This window comes from Microcaecilia unicolor, chromosome 12 (assembly GCF_901765095.1).
Source record: "Microcaecilia unicolor chromosome 12, aMicUni1.1, whole genome shotgun sequence".
In the NCBI taxonomy this organism is placed as follows: Eukaryota; Metazoa; Chordata; class Amphibia; order Gymnophiona; family Siphonopidae; genus Microcaecilia; species Microcaecilia unicolor.
Window position 1 is genome coordinate 108,929,112 of NC_044042.1, and position 18,212 is coordinate 108,947,323.

At 44.5% G+C, this 18,212-nt stretch overlaps 1 protein-coding gene across 2 annotated transcripts in view; it reads left to right on the forward strand.

Annotated features, from left to right (window-relative positions):
* BRCA1 (BRCA1 DNA repair associated) overlaps positions 1–18,212 on the forward strand; it is a 265,462-nt gene that overhangs the window by 47,181 nt on the left and 200,069 nt on the right. For both annotated transcript variants that reach the window (XR_003943997.1, XM_030221125.1), the window contains exon 8: positions 10,939–10,987. Coding sequence is in view for 1 of the 2 variants with exons in the window: in XM_030221125.1 (XP_030076985.1) it covers positions 10,939–10,987 (49 nt within the window). In the remaining variant the exon portion in view is untranslated. The remainder of the gene's footprint in view (positions 1–10,938; positions 10,988–18,212) is intronic.

Sequence of the window (18,212 nt, forward strand, 5' to 3'; positions counted from 1 at the left end):
CAGTTTATTAGGAGTTGGAATTTGTTTGATGGAGGAGAGGTACTTTCTTAAACCTCCATTATCCCAATTGCAGAGGACTTAAATACAAATCAGTACATACATCTAGCTTTTCATACATCTGTACACAACGATGGAATGAATTCCACTATAAGAAAAACACGCGACTTGATGACCTTCCGGAAACTACTGGAGACTTTTTCAAAAAAGCGTACAAAATGGATCCCTCATAACGATCTGACTCCTAAACTACACCAGCAGAATTTTATATTGGAACTCTTTTATTTTGCCTATTTTATTTACACCCTAATTACTGATAATCATACCCTGTCCTGATATCATTATGTTATGTTGTTATCCACTTACCCACTTCTTAATCAATATCATTTTTGTATGAACCTTAATAGCAATTCTGAAATTCTTCTCCGTTAATATTCCTATGCACCTTATCTATATAAATAATTCTCACCTCCAATTCTGAATCTCACTGTGTGGCAGGGAAACACACTGAAGCCCTGTACTGTTGTAGGCTGTCAGCACCTCTCACTCTCACTCATACATCCGCCCTCAGCCGTGCCCCATCCGGACATAATTCGCAACCCCAACGTTCTAATGAAGCCCCCAAGCTCCACCCACTTCCGTGAAGGGTTCGTAACTTCATGGTGGTGAAGCCTGGCCAGTGCCCATGTCTCTCTGTCACGCTCCCGCGTCGAACGTGATGACGTCGAGGGCGGAACAATTTCGGGGAACCAAAGAGAAGAGCGAGAAGAGAAGTTCGCCTCCATCAGCAGAGGTACGTACAGGCTTCGGGGGAGGTTTTCCGGACGAAAGGCTGGTGTCCAGAGGGTCGTGCCATGAGGGGGCCAGGCAGTAACGCCAAGGGGGGGAGGTTCAACTCTGTGGGAGGGGCGAGAATGGGGCCTTGAACTGGGAGGGAGGGGGTCTGCAACTCGCCAGGGATGGAGAGACAGAGGGGGTATGGAACTCGGCAGGGAGGGAGGATGGGTGGGGATTTCCCTTGCTAGCGCCCGTTTCATTGCGTTTTAACATTAGCACACGACCTGCAATAAAATATTTTTTTATACCCCCCTCCCACCATGAATCCTGCATTAACTCTGGGCTTAACATGTTTTAGATCACTTTAGTAAAAGAGCTCTTAGGTTTCTGTAATCTGAGGAAATGGAAGATTAAAGTCTCAAGGAGCGGCAGTGGGATTTGAACCCGGCTTCCCAGTTTGCTGCTCTAACCACATCTTAAAAAGAAGGTTATGCTAAGATATTTGTCTAGGTTAAGCGCAGTGAGGTAAAATGATGTGTGGTAGGTTCACATTTGAGCACGGAGAGATGGAATTCAGAGTCTCACTATCAGGCAGTAGTGACAACCGTATGGATGTGTGCTATATGAAGAAAAGAGTTGACACACTGTTAATAGACACAGCTTTTGAGCTAGCAAATACTGCATGTCAAGATCTTACATGCTTTACCAAGAGTCCTCCAGTGTGTAATCTAGTAGCAAATGTCTGCAGGGCTGCCGAGAGACTGAACCGGGCCTGGGGCAGAGTCACTGGTTCCCCCCCCCCCCCCCACCCCAGATCGCTGCCGCCCCCCCCCCCCCCCCCCCCAACACAATCCAATTACCTTCATTGGTGGGGATCCCAAGGACCTGCCAGTAGAAAACATGTTTCTCCAGCGATACTCTTCTGCCGATTGCCTGCCCCTGCGGCTGCTTTTCCGAAAAGCAGCCACAGGGGCAGGCAGTTGGCAGAAGAGCAGCGCTGGAGGTGCTTCTCCGGACTGGGTCCTCCTCAGCCTCGAAGGGGGGCCCAGCCGTGGTGCCAGAGTTTTCTCTCTCTTTCTCCTGTTGGGACACGATCACTCGGATCCCGTCAGGAGCAAGAGAGAGAGAGAGAGACCCAGGCGCCAGGCCCCCCTTGGAGGCCCGGGCCGGGGAATTTTGTCCTCCCCCCCCCCCCCCCCACCCCCCTTTGCGGCTATGTATGTCTGCATTGTGTATTTATCATTAAAATAATTCTTAATCATGAATTGCTTTTCTTTGCAACATGCCAAAACCAGTCTGAAAATGTTGAAATAGCCGTAAGCACAAATCACAGCCTGCCTTAGAAAGTTTATGAAAAGATGCCAGACGCTATTACAGAGCTCCAAGTGCAGCTGCTCGCCAATGATTTCAGTTTACTAATGAATGAAATCATTCTGCAGCAGCAATCATTTTTGATTTCAATAGTGTCTTTTATACCAAGAGAATCCAGGCATGCTTTGCATTGCAATATATCAAATATGTATCCAGTCACCTCTGAGGTGGGCAGTGGGACTCCGTTTTATTGCATGATTGTAGGTCAGTATAAGGACAAGAGAGGGGAAGAAATAGCGTTACACTTCTAAACTGAAGTGCAAGGGAGATTAGGATTTGGCATTCACAAGCTCTACTGATTTGTTCGCCGCACTAAACACTTGAGTTGGTCACTCCCACTTCCAGCTAAATGTCTTACCAAATATTATCACTTATAGGATCACAGAGCAGAACAGTTACCAACTTGAGTAATTTTATACGTCATCACCACTAGAGACTTAGATTTAAAGATACCAAGGAACAGCAACAAAGCATAAATTCCTCATTTTTTTCTCCAGACCAGTGCAGGTGTGCTATCCTGCTAGAAAATGCAATGTTGACAAGTGCAAAGTGATGCATGTGGGTAAGAGGAACCCGAATTATAGCTACGTCTTGCAAGGTTCCGCGTTAGGAGTTACGGATCAAGAAAGGGATCTGGGTGTCGTCGTCGATGATACGCTGAAACCTTCTGCTCAGTGTGCTGCTGCGGCTAGGAAAGCGAATAGAATGTTGGGTGTTATTAGGAAGGGTATGGAGTCCAGGTGTGCGGATGTTATAATGCCGTTGTATCGCTCCATGGTGCGACCGCACCTGGAGTATTGTGTTCAGTACTGGTCTCCGTATCTCAAAAAAGATATAGTAGAATTGGAAAAGGTACAGCGAAGGGCGACGAAAATGATAGTGGGGATGGGACGACTTTCCTATGAAGAGAGGCTGAGAAGGCTAGGGCTTTTCAGCTTGGAGAAGAGACGGCTGAGGGGAGATATGATAGAAGTGTATAAAATAATGAGTGGAATGGATCGGGTGGATGTGAAGCGACTGTTCACGCTATCCAAAAATACTAGGACTAGAGGGCATGAGTTGAAGCTACAGTGTGGTAAATTTAAAACGAATCGGAGAAAATGTTTCTTCACCCAACGTGTAATTAGACTCTGGAATTCGTTGCCGGAGAACGTGGTACGGGCGGTTAGCTTGACGGAGTTTAAAAAGGGGTTAGATAGATTCCTAAAGGACAAGTCCATAGACCGCTATTAAATGGACTTGGAAAAATTCCGCATTTTTAGGTATAACTTGTCTGGAATGTTTTTACGTTTGGGGAGCGTGCCAGGTGCCCTTGACCTGGATTGGCCACTGTCGGTGACAGGATGCTGGGCTAGATGGACCTTTGGTCTTTCCCAGTATGGCACTACTTATGTACTTATGTACTTATGTACTTATGTAAAATGAGATGGAGAACCTCTGGTGTATGACATCATCATATCCTGTGTATTCCTCAGCCAGCCGATATTTCTCTGTGTCTAGCAGGTGGTAGGGGAGCTGTCCTATGCAGATAGGCTTCGGCTTTTATTTTATCAGGGAGGTGGTGAGGAGTTTACTCTCTATTAAGTAAAAAAAGGTTTGGGAGAACAAGAGCACTGATAGCACAGTTTGCAGGGTACAGAGGCAGGGCAAGAAGCTAGCTCCAACCATGGCACAGCAGGGTGGCACAAGGGGAGCAAAGTTGGCACGATCTCAATGTAACAGCTGCTGGTCTAGCATGGTCAGGAATGGTGGTTTCTTTAGCATCTGTAGCTGATGAATCCAGTCTTGTGGGTTGCGTCCATCTACCAGCAGGTGGAGATAGAGATCACTGACTTGAACTCAGTGATATAGGATGGATAGCCCCCCCCCCCCACCCCCCCCAATAGTCGGTTTATCTGTTTCCAGCAGGCGGGTGGATGGACATCCACTAGCTCCTGGATTCCTCTACTTTGGGGGACTTCTGTTCTATATTGCCTAGTTCAGTTGAGTGTCTGGATGTTCTGGCTTTTTGCCACCAGCTTTGCAAGGTCACTCCATTTCCCTCCCCCTCCTTGGACAGGCAGCCGGTCTCTGGTTCTTTGCTCAGGGCTCAAACAATTTAAAAATTTTTTTTTTCACTTTTTGATTAAAAAAAAATTGTGAGCATTAAAAGAGGGACAAGGAACAACAGAGGCACTTTTCTGCCTGTCTGGCTGAAAGGAGTCTGCCTGAGAGGTAATTAGCAGTGGGACGTGGAGCGAGGCACTGCCTCCAGAGGGGCGAGTGCAACTTTAATTTTTCTTCATGCCTTTGCGATGCTTTTTAAAAATGTTATTGTTCTCCCGGGATGGCTGCTGAATCAGTCAAGTGCTACTCCTGTGGTGGGAAGCGGCAAACAGTGTCAGGAGTGTGTATGGGGGGCTGTGCAGACCATTGGCAATGTGGCAGACTTTTGATGAAGTTATGGAAGCTGAGGGGTCCAATCCCCTGTTGTCGTTGGGTGTGTGTGTGTGTTTGGGGGGGGGGGGGGGGGTTGCCCTGGGAGCTTCAGGAGCTGAGAATCCTTTTTCCCCAGGCTACTACTACTACTACTTAACGTTTCTAAAGCGCTACCAGGGTTAAGCAGGGCTGTACAATTTAACAAAGAAGGACAATCCCTGCTCAAAGGAGCTTACAATCTAAAGGACAAAAAGTGCAGACAAATTGGGACAGTCTAGATTTCCCGAATGGAGGTGTAATGGTTAGGTGCTGAACGCGACATTGAAGAGGTGGGCTTTGAGCAAGGATTTGAAGATGGGCAGGGAGGGGGCTTGGCGTATGGGCTCCGGGAGATTATTCCAAGCATAGGGTGAGGCGAGGCAGAAAGGGCGGAGCCTGGAGTTGGCAGTGGTGGAGAAGGGTACTGAGAGGAGGGATTTGTCCTGTGAGCGGAGGTTAAGGGGAGGAGGGTAGAGAGGTATTGAGGGGCTGCAGATCGGGTGCATTTGTAGGTTAGTAGGAGAAGCTTGAACTGTATGCGGTACCTGATCGGAAGCCAGTGAAGTGACTTGAGGAGAGGGGTGATATGCGTATATCAGTCAAGGCGGAAGATAAGACGCGCAGCAGAGTTCTGAACGGATTGAAGGGGGGATAGATGGTTAAGAGGGAGGCCAGTGAGGAGTAGGTTGCAGTAGTCAAGGCGAGAGGTAATGAGAGAGTGGATGAGAGTTCGGGTGGTGTGCTCAGAGAGGAAGGAGCGAATTTTGCTGATGTTATAGAGAAAGAAGCGACAGGTCTTGGCTGTCTGCTGGATATGCGCAGAGAAGGAGAGGGAGGAGTCGAAGATGACTCCGAGGTTGCGGGCAGATGAGACTGGGAGGATGAGGGTGTTGTCGACTGAAATAGAGAGTTGAGGGAGAGGAGAAGTGGGTTTGGGTGGAAAGACAATGAGCTCAGTCTTGGCCATGTTCAGTTTCAGGTGGCGGTTGGACATCCAGGCAGCAATGTCGGGTAGGCAGGCCGATACTTTGGCCTGGGTTTCCGCAGTGATGTCTGGTGTGGAGAGATAAAGTTGGGTGTCGTCAGCATAGAGATGATATTGGAAACCATGAGATAAGATCAGCGAGCCCAGGGAAGAGGTGTAGATTGAGAAAAGAAGGGGTCCGAGGACAGATCCCTGAGGGACTCCCACAGAGAGCAGGATGGGGGTAGAGGAGGATCCATGGGAATGTACTCTGAAGGTACGGTGGGAGAGATAAGAGGAGAACCAGGAGAGGACAGATCCTTGGAATCCAAATGAGGATAGTGTGGTAAGGAGTAAATTGTGATTGACAGTGTCAAAAGCGGCGGATAGGTCAAGGAGGATGAGGATGGAGTAGTGACCTTTGGATATGGCAAGGAACAGGTCGTTACAGACTTTAGTGAGTGCTGTTTCTGTCGAGTGTAGAGGGCGAAAACCGGATTGGAGCGGATTGAGGATGGCATGAGAGGAGAGAAAATCAAGGCGACGGCTGTGAACAGCGCATTCAAGTATCTTGGAGAGGAAGGGTAGGAGGGAGATGGGGCGGTAGTTGGAAGGACAGGTAGGGTCTAGTGACTTTGGACAAGTTCCTGGAGAAGTCTGTAGTCTGTTACTGAGTTGGTTATAGGGGAAGGCACTGCTTGCACCAGGATTAGTAGTATGGAATGTTGCTACTGATTGGGATTTTGTCAGGTACTTGTGACCTGGCTTGGCCACTATTGGAAGCAGGATACCTGGCTAGATGGACCCATATGGCTATTCTTATTTTCTAAGCCTATCTTATGAAAAAAGTACAGTAGCCTGCAGCTTCCTATTTTCAGGTACAATCCTGGGCAGAGCCTCCACATACTTTGAGGGTGGACTCTCCGAGTAAGCGGTGTCGTTTGGGGGCTATTTCTTGAGGTGGGGTTGTTGGCCCCCTCACTGTCATTGTGGCCCTTTCATGGGTGTCAGAGCAGTCACCTCCATTGGAGGAGGGGGCGATCTTGGCTAGTTAGCTAGATGACTTTAATTGTCAAAGCACTGAAGGTGCTCAATATTTCTTCTAATGAGCCCCTGGCCTCAGCCACAGCTAACCCAAAGATGGCCAGCACTAGGAGGCCCTCCCGAGCTTTTCTGGTGCATGAGGCACACCAGCGGTAATTGAGGAGCTCATCTTGGCTCAATGGGCCACCTCGGATTCCGGTCTCAGGGTGGCTAAGGCTATAGCGCACCTTTACTCAGAGTCTCTGCAACACCTGGAGAAGTTTTAAGCTGCCTAGTGTGGATGCGTTAGTGGCGGTGGTCACCAGAAAGACTACGCTGCTGGTGGAGGGCGGCATCACCTTGAAGGATATGCAGGACAGGAAGCTGGAGGTTTCCTTGAAGCTTTCCTTCAAAGTCTCAGCTCTTTACCTCCAGGCTTTTCCCTCTGAAGTTCATATGCTGCGAGAGCCTGCCTTAGCTGGGTTCAGCAGGCAGGTAAGACCTAATTTCTCCATAACAGTAAAACACATAGACCTCAGTTATTACCCACTGTCCCTTCCAATCCCTCATCTCCTGATACCGAATTCCACAGACAAACATGTTTGAATTTGGAAATGGGAAAGGGGAAAAGTGCCATTATCACATGGAAAGGGCAATTCTTTAACTAGGTGTTTGTGGTAAGTGCTGAGATAATTTACAGTTAGGTGTGCAAGTACACTATGCGCTTTTGAGTGGCAAGATGCATTTGCCATAGTGGCTAACTGTGAGGAGGGGGACATGGCTCCAGCTTACATGCATAACTTATAGAATATTTTATTTAAATTGTGTGGGCTATAAATCTAAAAATTCTCAGGTGAGTTTCAATTAAAATATGCATAATCAAAAACAATTAAAACACACATAATCAAAAACAATATCATAGTACAAATACACAGTGCATTGTGTTTACACTTAAACAGTTATTCTTCATCATAATTGTCAAACTCCCTATATGTATTCTACTGACATTGTTGTTCAGAGCCATAAACCTGTTGAAACAACATTGTTTTTATTTCTTTAAGCATCTCCACATTTTATATCGCTCTTAACTTAAAAGGCAAACAAAAAGAACAATATTCTTCAAGTCTTAGGACATGAAATGAGAGATCCTCCAGTAAAGCCCTCCTAGCTGATTTTAATGCCTTGGGTGGCTGATAAAGGGCGTAGACTTGCCAAGATAATGACCAAGACATAGTTACTTAATTTTTGGAAGACCAAAAGTAATATATACTCTGTTCTTTTGGAAGCCATTGCAATTTCTTTAGAACTTGAGAGAGATGAGTATTTTTTATTTTTGTTACATTTGTACCCCGCGCTTTCCCACTCATGGCAGGCGCGGGTTTCAACCTATAAGAACTCTTGTGGTGCCATTTTGTGCCATTTGTAATACTCGATCAGCAGACTTTTAATAAGGCGTAAGTTACACATGTAGCTTACTACATGTAGGCTTGCCCATTTATTCCTCCAATGGACATGAAGTAAGTGGCTGCGCCTAAATGTAGGTGAACTGATGCCGACTGTCATCAGCCTTCTATAACAGAATTCTGGCGCCCAGACGCGTTACACAATCAGCACTCAGCATGTACATCGAGGTTCTAGCACCAGTTAGACAAGTGCCCCTTAAGTGTACTCCCTTTTTTTTTTTTTTTTGAAATGGTGAGTTTTACGGGTAAAAAAAAAAATCCTGCTTACCATCCATTGTTGGAGGAAGTTGTCTTTGAAAGCTCCATGTAGCTCCATGGCAGTCACACGTGCAGTGTCCTTTATGCAAATGTCATCCATTAGGTATGTCTGGAAGGTGAAAAGGTTGCGAACAACTGATCTGCCTAGATGATGTCACTTCACTTGCGCTGTTTTTTTAGCCTGTGTTATCTGCACAGCTAGAGAGACCAGCTCTGCATTATTGGAGTGAGATCTTAGCAGGCCTCCTAGTTGCTTGTTTCATCATCACGTGCATTACATGCTACAATAAGCTATAGTGTTGATTCTGTCCATTTCCTCCTGCTGCTAGCCCTTCTTACGTACCATGTCAGACATTTGTTTTGTAGATGAACGACCAGCGAGAAAGATTACTTCAAAATAATTTGTAAAACAAGCCAGGAGGGAAGTCTCCTTTGACAAAACAGTGGGTTTTAAGCCTGTAAACTGTATTGGGATAAACACAAAGGAATCCTGTTTAGAAGGAATGGTTCCACGGAATCTTAGGGGTGATTGGGTGGCGATGCCAGTAATTGGAAAACAAAATGGGAGCTGGGCAGACTTCTATGGTCTATGCCCTGATTGTGACTGAATAGATAGGAATGGGCTGGAGTGTAAATTTTAAGGGGCTTCAACATTAGCTCCAGAATTTAGTACAAGAACAGTGCCGGGTAGATTTCTACGGGTTGTGCCCTGAGAAAGGCAAGGACAAATCAAACTCGTGTATACATATAAAGTATCACACACCATGTAAATGAGTTTATCTTGTTGGGCAAACTGGGCAGATAGACAGGTCTTTATCTGCTGTCATTTACTATGTTACTGTGTAAGTGTATTTCTCTAGTTTGGCCAGCAGGTGGTGCATATTTGTTTAAAACTGTTACAGAGAACTGACTGTTCCTCCTTTAGTTTAACACAGAAGAAGTTAACCTGCACTGATGTGGCCAGCTACTTTTAAAATTTGCTGTTCTGGGCTCTGATTGGCCCAAGAGCTCAAATTCAGCCAGGATGTACTGTTTTTTTTCCTCCGGTCTTAGCCAGAGAGAAGAGAGAGAAATATGTCTTTGAGACCCTGTGAACAGTTATATTTGATAACCTGTGAGCAGCTATATGTCCTGAACTCCTCAGATACTATTTAGATAGTAAACAAATGTTTAGATAGTTTTATAATTGATCTATATTCAGTTACTGGTTACTGTTTGCTGATTGCACCTTTTCTGTTCATTGTTCTAATTTTTCATGCCAATAAATATTTTTAGTTTATCGCCTCTGCTTGTTTGGACTGACTAAGAATCCTGGTGGTTTGGGTCTGTGGGTGCTTTCTAGGAACTGTGAGACCACTGGGAGTGTGGCCCCAGTAACCTAGGAATCACTGGGGATAATTAGAGAGTGGGAGACTCGCCCAGAGGCAGTTGGGACCCAGTCGGTGAGAGGAGGGTGCTAGTGTACACCACCAGCGGCAGGTGCAGGTGGATCTGAGCTGTGCTAGGGGTAGTCCCTCTAAGTGGCCTTTGGGTAGCCCCAGGCGGTGGCTAGGCGTTTTGCAACATCTCCCAACAAGCTGCTGTGCATTCCAGGAGGCATTTCCATATGTAATGGCTATTTAAAAAACTGCGCATGAGCACCTGTAAGGTTTATGTGATCTGGCCTTAGGTGTTCTCTTTGATGTAGTTATCACAGCTACAATGTACAGTATGTACCTTCAAGAGGAGGTTCAAATCTGTACTGGAAGTAATTTTAAGAGTCTAAAGGTAAATATTCAAAGCGATTTAACTGGCTAGAAACAGCTCCTGGTCGGTTAAATTGCTTGTTTGGAGCTAGCCACTCATATTCAACGTCATTGAAAATGGTCAGTTGGTGCTCAGCTCAAAATGGCTATTTTGTAGGTGTTCGAGGGTGGATTAGCACTTGGCCAGTTAGGTTCTGATATTCAACACTTAACAAGCCCAAGGTAACCATGTAAAAGTCAGTCCTCTTTTTATGCGGTAACACACAGCTGGTTGAATGCTGAATTTTTCACTTAACTGACCATGTTTTCGCCAGCTCCATAAACCTGGAAATTCAATGCAGGAGCCCAGACATGGTGTGTTTTTGAATTTCTGGTGATGATGGTGGCAACAGTCAGCAAAATGCTGATAGTCGCTGGCTGAATGCCAGGCCCCTAATTTTTAAAGGCTCAGACACTTTAGAAGTCAGCATTAGTATTGCGTGTGCAGTACAATTAACAGATTTAAATGCTATCTTTCTTGATATTCATATTACATAGTGCATGCAAACACATTGAATATGATGCGCTATGGTTGAGGGAAGGGGGGGGAGGGACAAAAGGATAAAATCATTGATGATAAAAGGGATGGATGTATATAACCCAATGTGATGTTTTCTTACCCGGTCATATTATTGGTTATGTAAACATTGTTAAATCATCAATAAAAATTGTTAAAACCTAAAGGCTCAGACACTCGTAGTGCCTGTATAAAATAGGCATCTTTCATATTGGTGTTCTGTTATAAAATTAATCCCCACAGGCCATTTGATTATTTAGACTTCAGTCTACTGGCATAGCTGAGATGAAATCTATTTACATTTGAGTACTGATTTTCTTGTTTCAGGGTTGGATTCCTCTTCAGAAGATTTATTGGAAAAAGCAGGCAGTATTGGGTAAGCATGATGAAAGCAACTTTTAACATAGGCCTGTAATCAAATATTTTAGTTTCTTTCTAGCTTCCATGTGCAGTTTTTATTTTTTGAAAGCTACTTATTCAGGAAAATACCAGGATATGAACTTTAAATATAAGAATAACCATCTTGTGTGCTGAGGCAAAGCTGCATGTTTGCTGTCCATTTCACTAATTCACTTACATCATGGAGTTTCTCGGTGCCCCCATCAAATGATGTGAAACTTAAATACCTAAGGCAGTGGGATGGGGGAGTGGAGCTTAAAAGATGCCAGCTGGTGTAGAAGCTTCTTAAGATACTGATAGCCTGCCCCATGATCACAAGAACATAAGAATAAGTGGTACTGGGTCATACCAATGGTTCATCTAGCCCAGTATCCTGTGTCCAGTCCAGGTCACAAGGACCTGGCAGAATCCCATGCTACCAATCTTAGAGATAACTAGTGGCTTTCCCCATGTCTATCATAATAGCAGATATGGACCTTTACTCCAGACACTTGCCCAAACCTTTTGTAAACCCATATACATGAACCGCTGTTACCACCTCCTCTGTTTAACTATTCGTTGAGTGAAAACATATTTATTTATTTATTGTTCACTTATATCCCACATTTTCCCACTCATGCTGTTAGTTAAGTATTACTATGTAACTTCATTGAGTGTTCCCTAGTCTTTGTTCTTTCTGAAAGAGTAAAAAATCGATTCACTTTTACCCATTCTACACAACTCAAGATTTTGTAGACCTCTATCACAACCCCCTTGAACCGTAACCTCTTAAGCCTTTTCCTCATATGAGATGAGTTTTCATCTCCTTAATTATTTTGGTCATCCATCTTTGAGCCTTTTCTAATTCCGCTATATCTTTCTGGAGTTATGGTGACCAGAATTGCACACAAAACTCTCAAGGTGATGTTGTACCATGGAGTGATAGAGACATTATAGTTTGTCTTATTTTCTATCCCTTTCTAATAATTTCTAGCATTCTGGGTTTTTTTTTTGGCTGCTAACACACACTGGGAAGAAGATTTTAGTGTATAACTAGTGAATAACTAGTGAGGTAATTAAATTCGCCGATGACACAAAATTATTCAGGGTCGTCAAGTCGCAGGAGGAATGTGAACGATTACAGGAGGACCTTGCGAGACTGGGAGAATGGGCGTGCAAGTGGCAGATGAAGTTCAATGTTGACAAGTGCAAAGTGATGCATGTGGGTAAGAGGAACCCGAATTATAGCTACGTCTTGCAAGGTTCCGCGTTAGGAGTTACGGATCAAGAAAGGGATCTGGGTGTCGTCGTCGATGATACGCTGAAACCTTCTGCTCAGTGTGCTGCTGCGGCTAGGAAAGCGAATAGAATGTTGGGTGTTATTAAGAAGGGTATGGAGTCCAGGTGTGCGGATGTTATAATGCCGTTGTATCGCTCCATGGTGCGACCGCACCTGGAGTATTGTGTTCAGTACTGGTCTCCGTATCTCAAAAAAGATATAGTAGAATTGGAAAAGGTACAGCGAAGGGCGACGAAAATGATAGTGGGGATGGGACGACTTTCCTATGAAGAGAGGCTGAGAAGGCTAGGGCTTTTCAGCTTGGAGAAGAGACGGCTGAGGGGAGATATGATAGAAGTGTATAAAATAATGAGTGGAATGGATCGGGTGGATGTGAAGCGACTGTTCACGCTATCCAAAAATACTAGGACTAGAGGGCATGAGTTGAAGCTACAGTGTGGTAAATTTAAAACGAATCGGAGAAAATTTTTCTTCACCCAACGTGTAATTAGACTCTGGAATTCATTGCCGGAGAACGTGGTACGGGCGGTTAGCTTGACGGAGTTTAAAAAGGGGTTAGATAGATTCCTAAAGGACAAGTCCATAGACCGCTATTAAATGGACTGGAAAAATTCCTCATTTTTAGGTACAACTTGTCTGGAATGTTTTTACGTTTGGGGAGCGTGCCAGGTGCCCTTGACCTGGATTGGCCACTGTCGGTGACAGGATGCTGGGCTAGATGGACCTTTGGTCTTTCCCAGTATGGCACTACTTATGTACTTATGTACTTATGTGTATTGTCCATTATGACACCTAGTTCTTTTTCTTGGGTTCTGACTCCTAAGGTAGAACCTAGCATCAGGTAACTATGATTTGGATTATTCTTCCCAATGTACATCACTTTGTATTAAAGGTTTATGGTTTGATTTTTGTCCTTATTAAGTTTCATCTGCCATTTGGATGGCCAGCCTTAGAATTTCCTAAAGTCTTCCTGTAAGTTTTCAGAGCCCATATGTGTTTTAACAACTTTAAGTAGAAATCAAAGACACAGGTGTTCGCTGTGGAGCCCAGTGTGTACCTTCCATGGCAGGGCCAATTAATACCTTCATGATGTGCAGTTTGGGTGCCTTGGAAGATCTTTGGCTAGGGGTGACTGTTTGGCAGGGATATAGCCTGCTTCTTTTGAAGGGGTGAGCCTCGCATCTGAGGAACAGAATTCATCAGTGTAGAACTCCCCTAGGGGTTGGCTGATTTAGACATGGGGGAGAGTGGAGATGCGGATGTGCAGCTTGAGCGGGTGGGAGATCTTCAGAAATTGTCAACGGTTGCGTTAGCATCTGGAGGCACTGTAGAGGCTGAGATGACGAGTGTGGAATCAGGAGGTTATTCAGTTGATTCAGCAGTTACTGGGGGTGTGGGAGGACCTTTGCTAGGTAGCAAGATTTGAAAATGCTCCTTTGTCACAGCCTCAGGTCTCTTAACTTGGAAGCTAATTGGAATGCTGTTTCTGGCCTTCCAACTATTTTGAATGCTCAGCTGCAAAAGCTATCCTCTCATTTGGAAATGGTTGTTTGTGAGTCTGCTACTGTTAAAACAAGGGTTTCAGATTTGAAAAAAAGAGATGGGTCATATGATGATAGACTCCAAACTTTGGAATCCTGGGCTGAGATGTGGATGAGAGACTGGAAAATGCTGTTAGCAGTCAGAAATTACGCCTAATAAATTTTCCCGAAGTGTTTTCCATTTCTGCTCATTCTTTGTTTAAAAAGAACCTCCTCGAGATTTTAAGACCCTGGAGGCTTCCATTCCTCCAATCCTTAAAATATATTACTTACCTACTGGGCAGAAAATTGCCTCACAAGCTTAGCCGTCTGGTGTTTTATGCACGGCTTGGACTTGATGCATTCCTTGAAAGGTCAGATGTGGAAACTACGGTCCCTGCTACTCTTTTGATTCAGTTGGCTTGGACTCTGACAGAGAATGACTTTTGAAATTATTTTTCAAGTTTAAGAATGTTTTGGTTTATGAAATGTAAGATCAGTTTTTTTGTTCAGGTGTTTTGGGTAACTCAGAACAAAAGAAGGCAGTTCTTTTATTTATAGAAATTTCAATTTATAACAACCCAAAGACGAACTTCTGTCAAGAAATATGCCAGAAATAACAAAGAAAATAATTAGAGGAAATAACCTATAAAGAAAAAGAAAGTACAGGCATTAGTCCACAAATTGGGCATGAACAATACACAGTACCTGAGAGAAGGTAATAAAAGAAATAATTTTAAAGGAAACATTATTTCTACACAGCTCCTAAATCTTAGTGTCCATCTAGACTATTTTTTTAAAAAAATTTTTATTTTTGTTACATTTGTACCCTGCGCTTTCCCACTCATGGCAGGCTCAATGCGGCTTACATATTGTATACAGGTACTTATTTGTACCTGGGGCAATGGAGGGTTAAGTGACTTGCCCAGAGTCACAAGGAGCTGCCTGTTCCTGAAGTGGGAATTGAACTCAGTTCCCCAGTTCCCCAGGACCAAAGTCCACCACCCTAACCACTAGGCCACTCCTCCACTCCACTATCACTTAGGAGTCCAAGCATCTCAAAAAGAATGAAGCGGTGAAGGTTGAAAGAATGAAAAGTAGTATTACCAATCTGCAATACACATTTACATGAACCTTAACTGAAATCTAGCCCTCAAAGTCAATGCTTCCTTCCTCATGGAGAGAAACTTCTTCCTTCTCTCTTGCGTCCACCTGGAAACATCAGGAAATATAAGAATTTTCTCTCCCAGAAAAGTAACTGATGCGGTTTGATGTAAATATAGTCTAAGTAGAGCTTCCTTATCTTGAAGAAATACAAAAGAGATCCGCATTTTTAGGTATAACTTGTCTGGAATGTTTTTACGTTTGGGGAGCGTGCCAGGTGCCCTTGACCTGGATTGGCCACTGTCGGTGACAGGATGCTGGGCTAGATGGACCTTTGGTCTTTCCCAGTATGGCACTACTTATGTACTTATGTACTTATGAGGATGGCTCGAAAGGCCACCTCCTCTGAGAAACTATCCAAAAGTGCTGTAATATTCAAACTGTTAGAAGATAATTCTGCTTCGGAGGGGAAGTGACGTCACGCTAGCGAATGGAGCAGTGAAAACGAAGCTCCCGTCTACCAGCCTAAAAGTAACGTAGTTATAGCTTCCCTACCCCCGGGAAAAAGATTGAGAAAACCGCATTCAACAGGCAAAAAAAAGCGGAGGAAAATAATGTCACATTCAAAGCTCAATTCGCCAGATTTAACAGCGTTCTCATACCAGCAGGCAGCCAGAAATGGAGGGACGCAGGCGGAAGAAAATGGCGCCCAGGCAGCGAGAACGAAGCAAACAGACTCAGAGCTAACACGAGGAGACTCGCTGATTGAAAGATCGGAGGTAGAACCAGAGGTCTGGACGAAACTATGTGCGTGGTTTCAGGAAATTAAAACGGAACTTAAGGAGGTGCGAAAGGACTTTGCCCAATTGAGCTCGTAGCTGAGAGGAGAAATATCAGAATTGTGCAATCGAGTGATGGAGGTCGAAAATGGCCAGGAAGAACAATCAGAAGCGATTAAGGCCCTGGACCAGCAACTCAATGAGCGGAAAACAGAAGCCAGGTACCTTATAGATAAAATGGAGGACGGAGAATAGGAGCAGACGCTCCAATATTAGAATTCGCGGAGTGCCAGAGAACCCAGAGTTTGTTAATTGTGAAGAGGTGGTGCAGTCCATTGCAGCGCAACTATTATCAACAGAGGAGATGCCATATGATAAAACTACAGTCCGCTTGGAAAGAGCGCACCGTGCGTTGGGCATGAGGAGAGCAAATCAGCCCAAAGACATAGTGGCATGCTTCACGGAATTCAAAATTAAAGAAGCTGTGATGAAGAAAGTGAGAATGGCGAGTTCACTGGTCTGGGAAAGCTATCCGAAAGAGCTTTATCAAGATATATCAGCTATAACCCTAAAAAGGCGAGGGTAATTGCGGCCATTAACACTGCAACTTAGAGAGGAGGGAATACCATACAAATGGTAATACCCTTTAGCGCTAACTTTTTTCCAGGAGAGAAAACAGAGAAGAGTAGCATCACTAGAGGAAGTGCAGGAATATCTCAAGCAAACGGAGACAGCGACAGATAATCTCCAACATGAACAAGGCGGAGTAGCAAGGGCAGCCAAGCCCAAATGGCAGAGGATTTCACATGGCCGCTGCTGCCTGAGGCGACAGATCTCCGGGAAACAACTGGATCCACATGCAGGACATTGAAGAGTACTAAGACTTTCCTTTGAGGGGGCGAGTGAAAATCTGTTGTGGAGCAGGAGACAAATGGTGAGAGAAACTGTTCCATGGGGGAGGACATGATATAACAGGCTGTGAGACGATGGGGGACGTCACCCCTTCCAGCAATAGACATGACTCAATAGGAAAATGAGACATGTCTTCAAAGGTTTTGGGAAGGAAGGGAAGGGATCAGTATCAAAATATCTGGTGGTGGCTGAATAGGCAAAAAAGATGGGGATGTACATATAGAGAATGTTTAACTGTGTAAGTTGGAATGTTAAAGGTCTCAATTCGCCAATAAAGCGTAAACGTATGTTCACTGATATGTTGAGATTAAACAGTAATGTTATTATGGTGCAAGAAATACACTTAAAAAAGATCATGAGAAATTGATATCCCACAAGAGATACCCAACGATAATACACTCCACGAATAATCAAAATCAAAAAAAGGTGGGGTACTTATGGCATTTTCAGATGCTTTGCCGTGGGAAATTATAAAAACTGTAAAAGATAAGGTTGGCAGGTTTTTGCTGGTGATAGCCTCACTGTACAAGACTCAGTATACATTTGTTACATCCTCAGAAGCTTAGCGAGATTGGGAGGTGGGGCTGGTGTTTGGGTGGTGGGACTAGTTCTGGGCAAGACTTCTACGGTCTGTGTCCTGAAAATGGGACTAGTTCTGGGCAAGACTTCTACGGTCTGTGTCCCGAAAATGGCAGATACAAATCAAGGTAAGGTATACACAAGAAGTAGCACATATGAGTTTATCTTGTTGGGCAGACTAGATGGACCGTGCAGGTCATTTTCTGCCGTCATCTACTATGTTACTATATGCACCGAATGAAGGACAAGGGGCTTTTTTGGAAGAAATAGAACAAAAGCTCCGACAGAATGTGCAAGGCAAGCTGCTAATGGGTGGAGATTTTAACCTGACAATAGACCCCCTATTAGATAATTCAGCGGGACAAGCAGGGTATGCGAAAAAGGATAGAGAGGCCCTGAAAAGACTGATGAGTAGGTGGGGCATGATTGACCTATGGAGAGTATCACATGGAAAGGAAAAAGATTATACCTTCTACTCAGCTACGCACAACACGTATTCGAGGATAGATATGTGGTTGGGGGATGGGTTGGTGGCCAAGGATATGCAAAAGATACAAATAGAGTTGCGCACATGGTCAGACCATTACCCCAGTTCTTCTGAAGATAAGGATAGGAAGGGAAATGGGAGGAACCCGACAATGGTGCTTAGGTGAAGCTTTGCTAAACGAGCCAGAAAATGTGGGGAAGGTAGAGCAATATATAAAGGAATACCTGGAATTTAATGATCTGGAGGAAACTCACCCAGTGAATTTATGGGAGGGCTTAAAGGTTGTGCTGAGGGGGCAGTTAATCTCGCTCAAGGCCCACTTAAATAAAGCAAAAGAAATCCCAAAACAGGCGTTAAGGGATGGGATGGAGAGGGCAGAGCGAAAGCATAAAGCAGATCACACGGATAGGAAAGCATTGGAGGAACTTCATAAACTTAGAATGCAACTTAATGAACTACAGATGGCGGAAGTGGCCAGTAAGATGCAGAAAGTGCAACAAGAATATTATGAGATGGGGGATAAAGCGAGTAAGCTCCTAGCG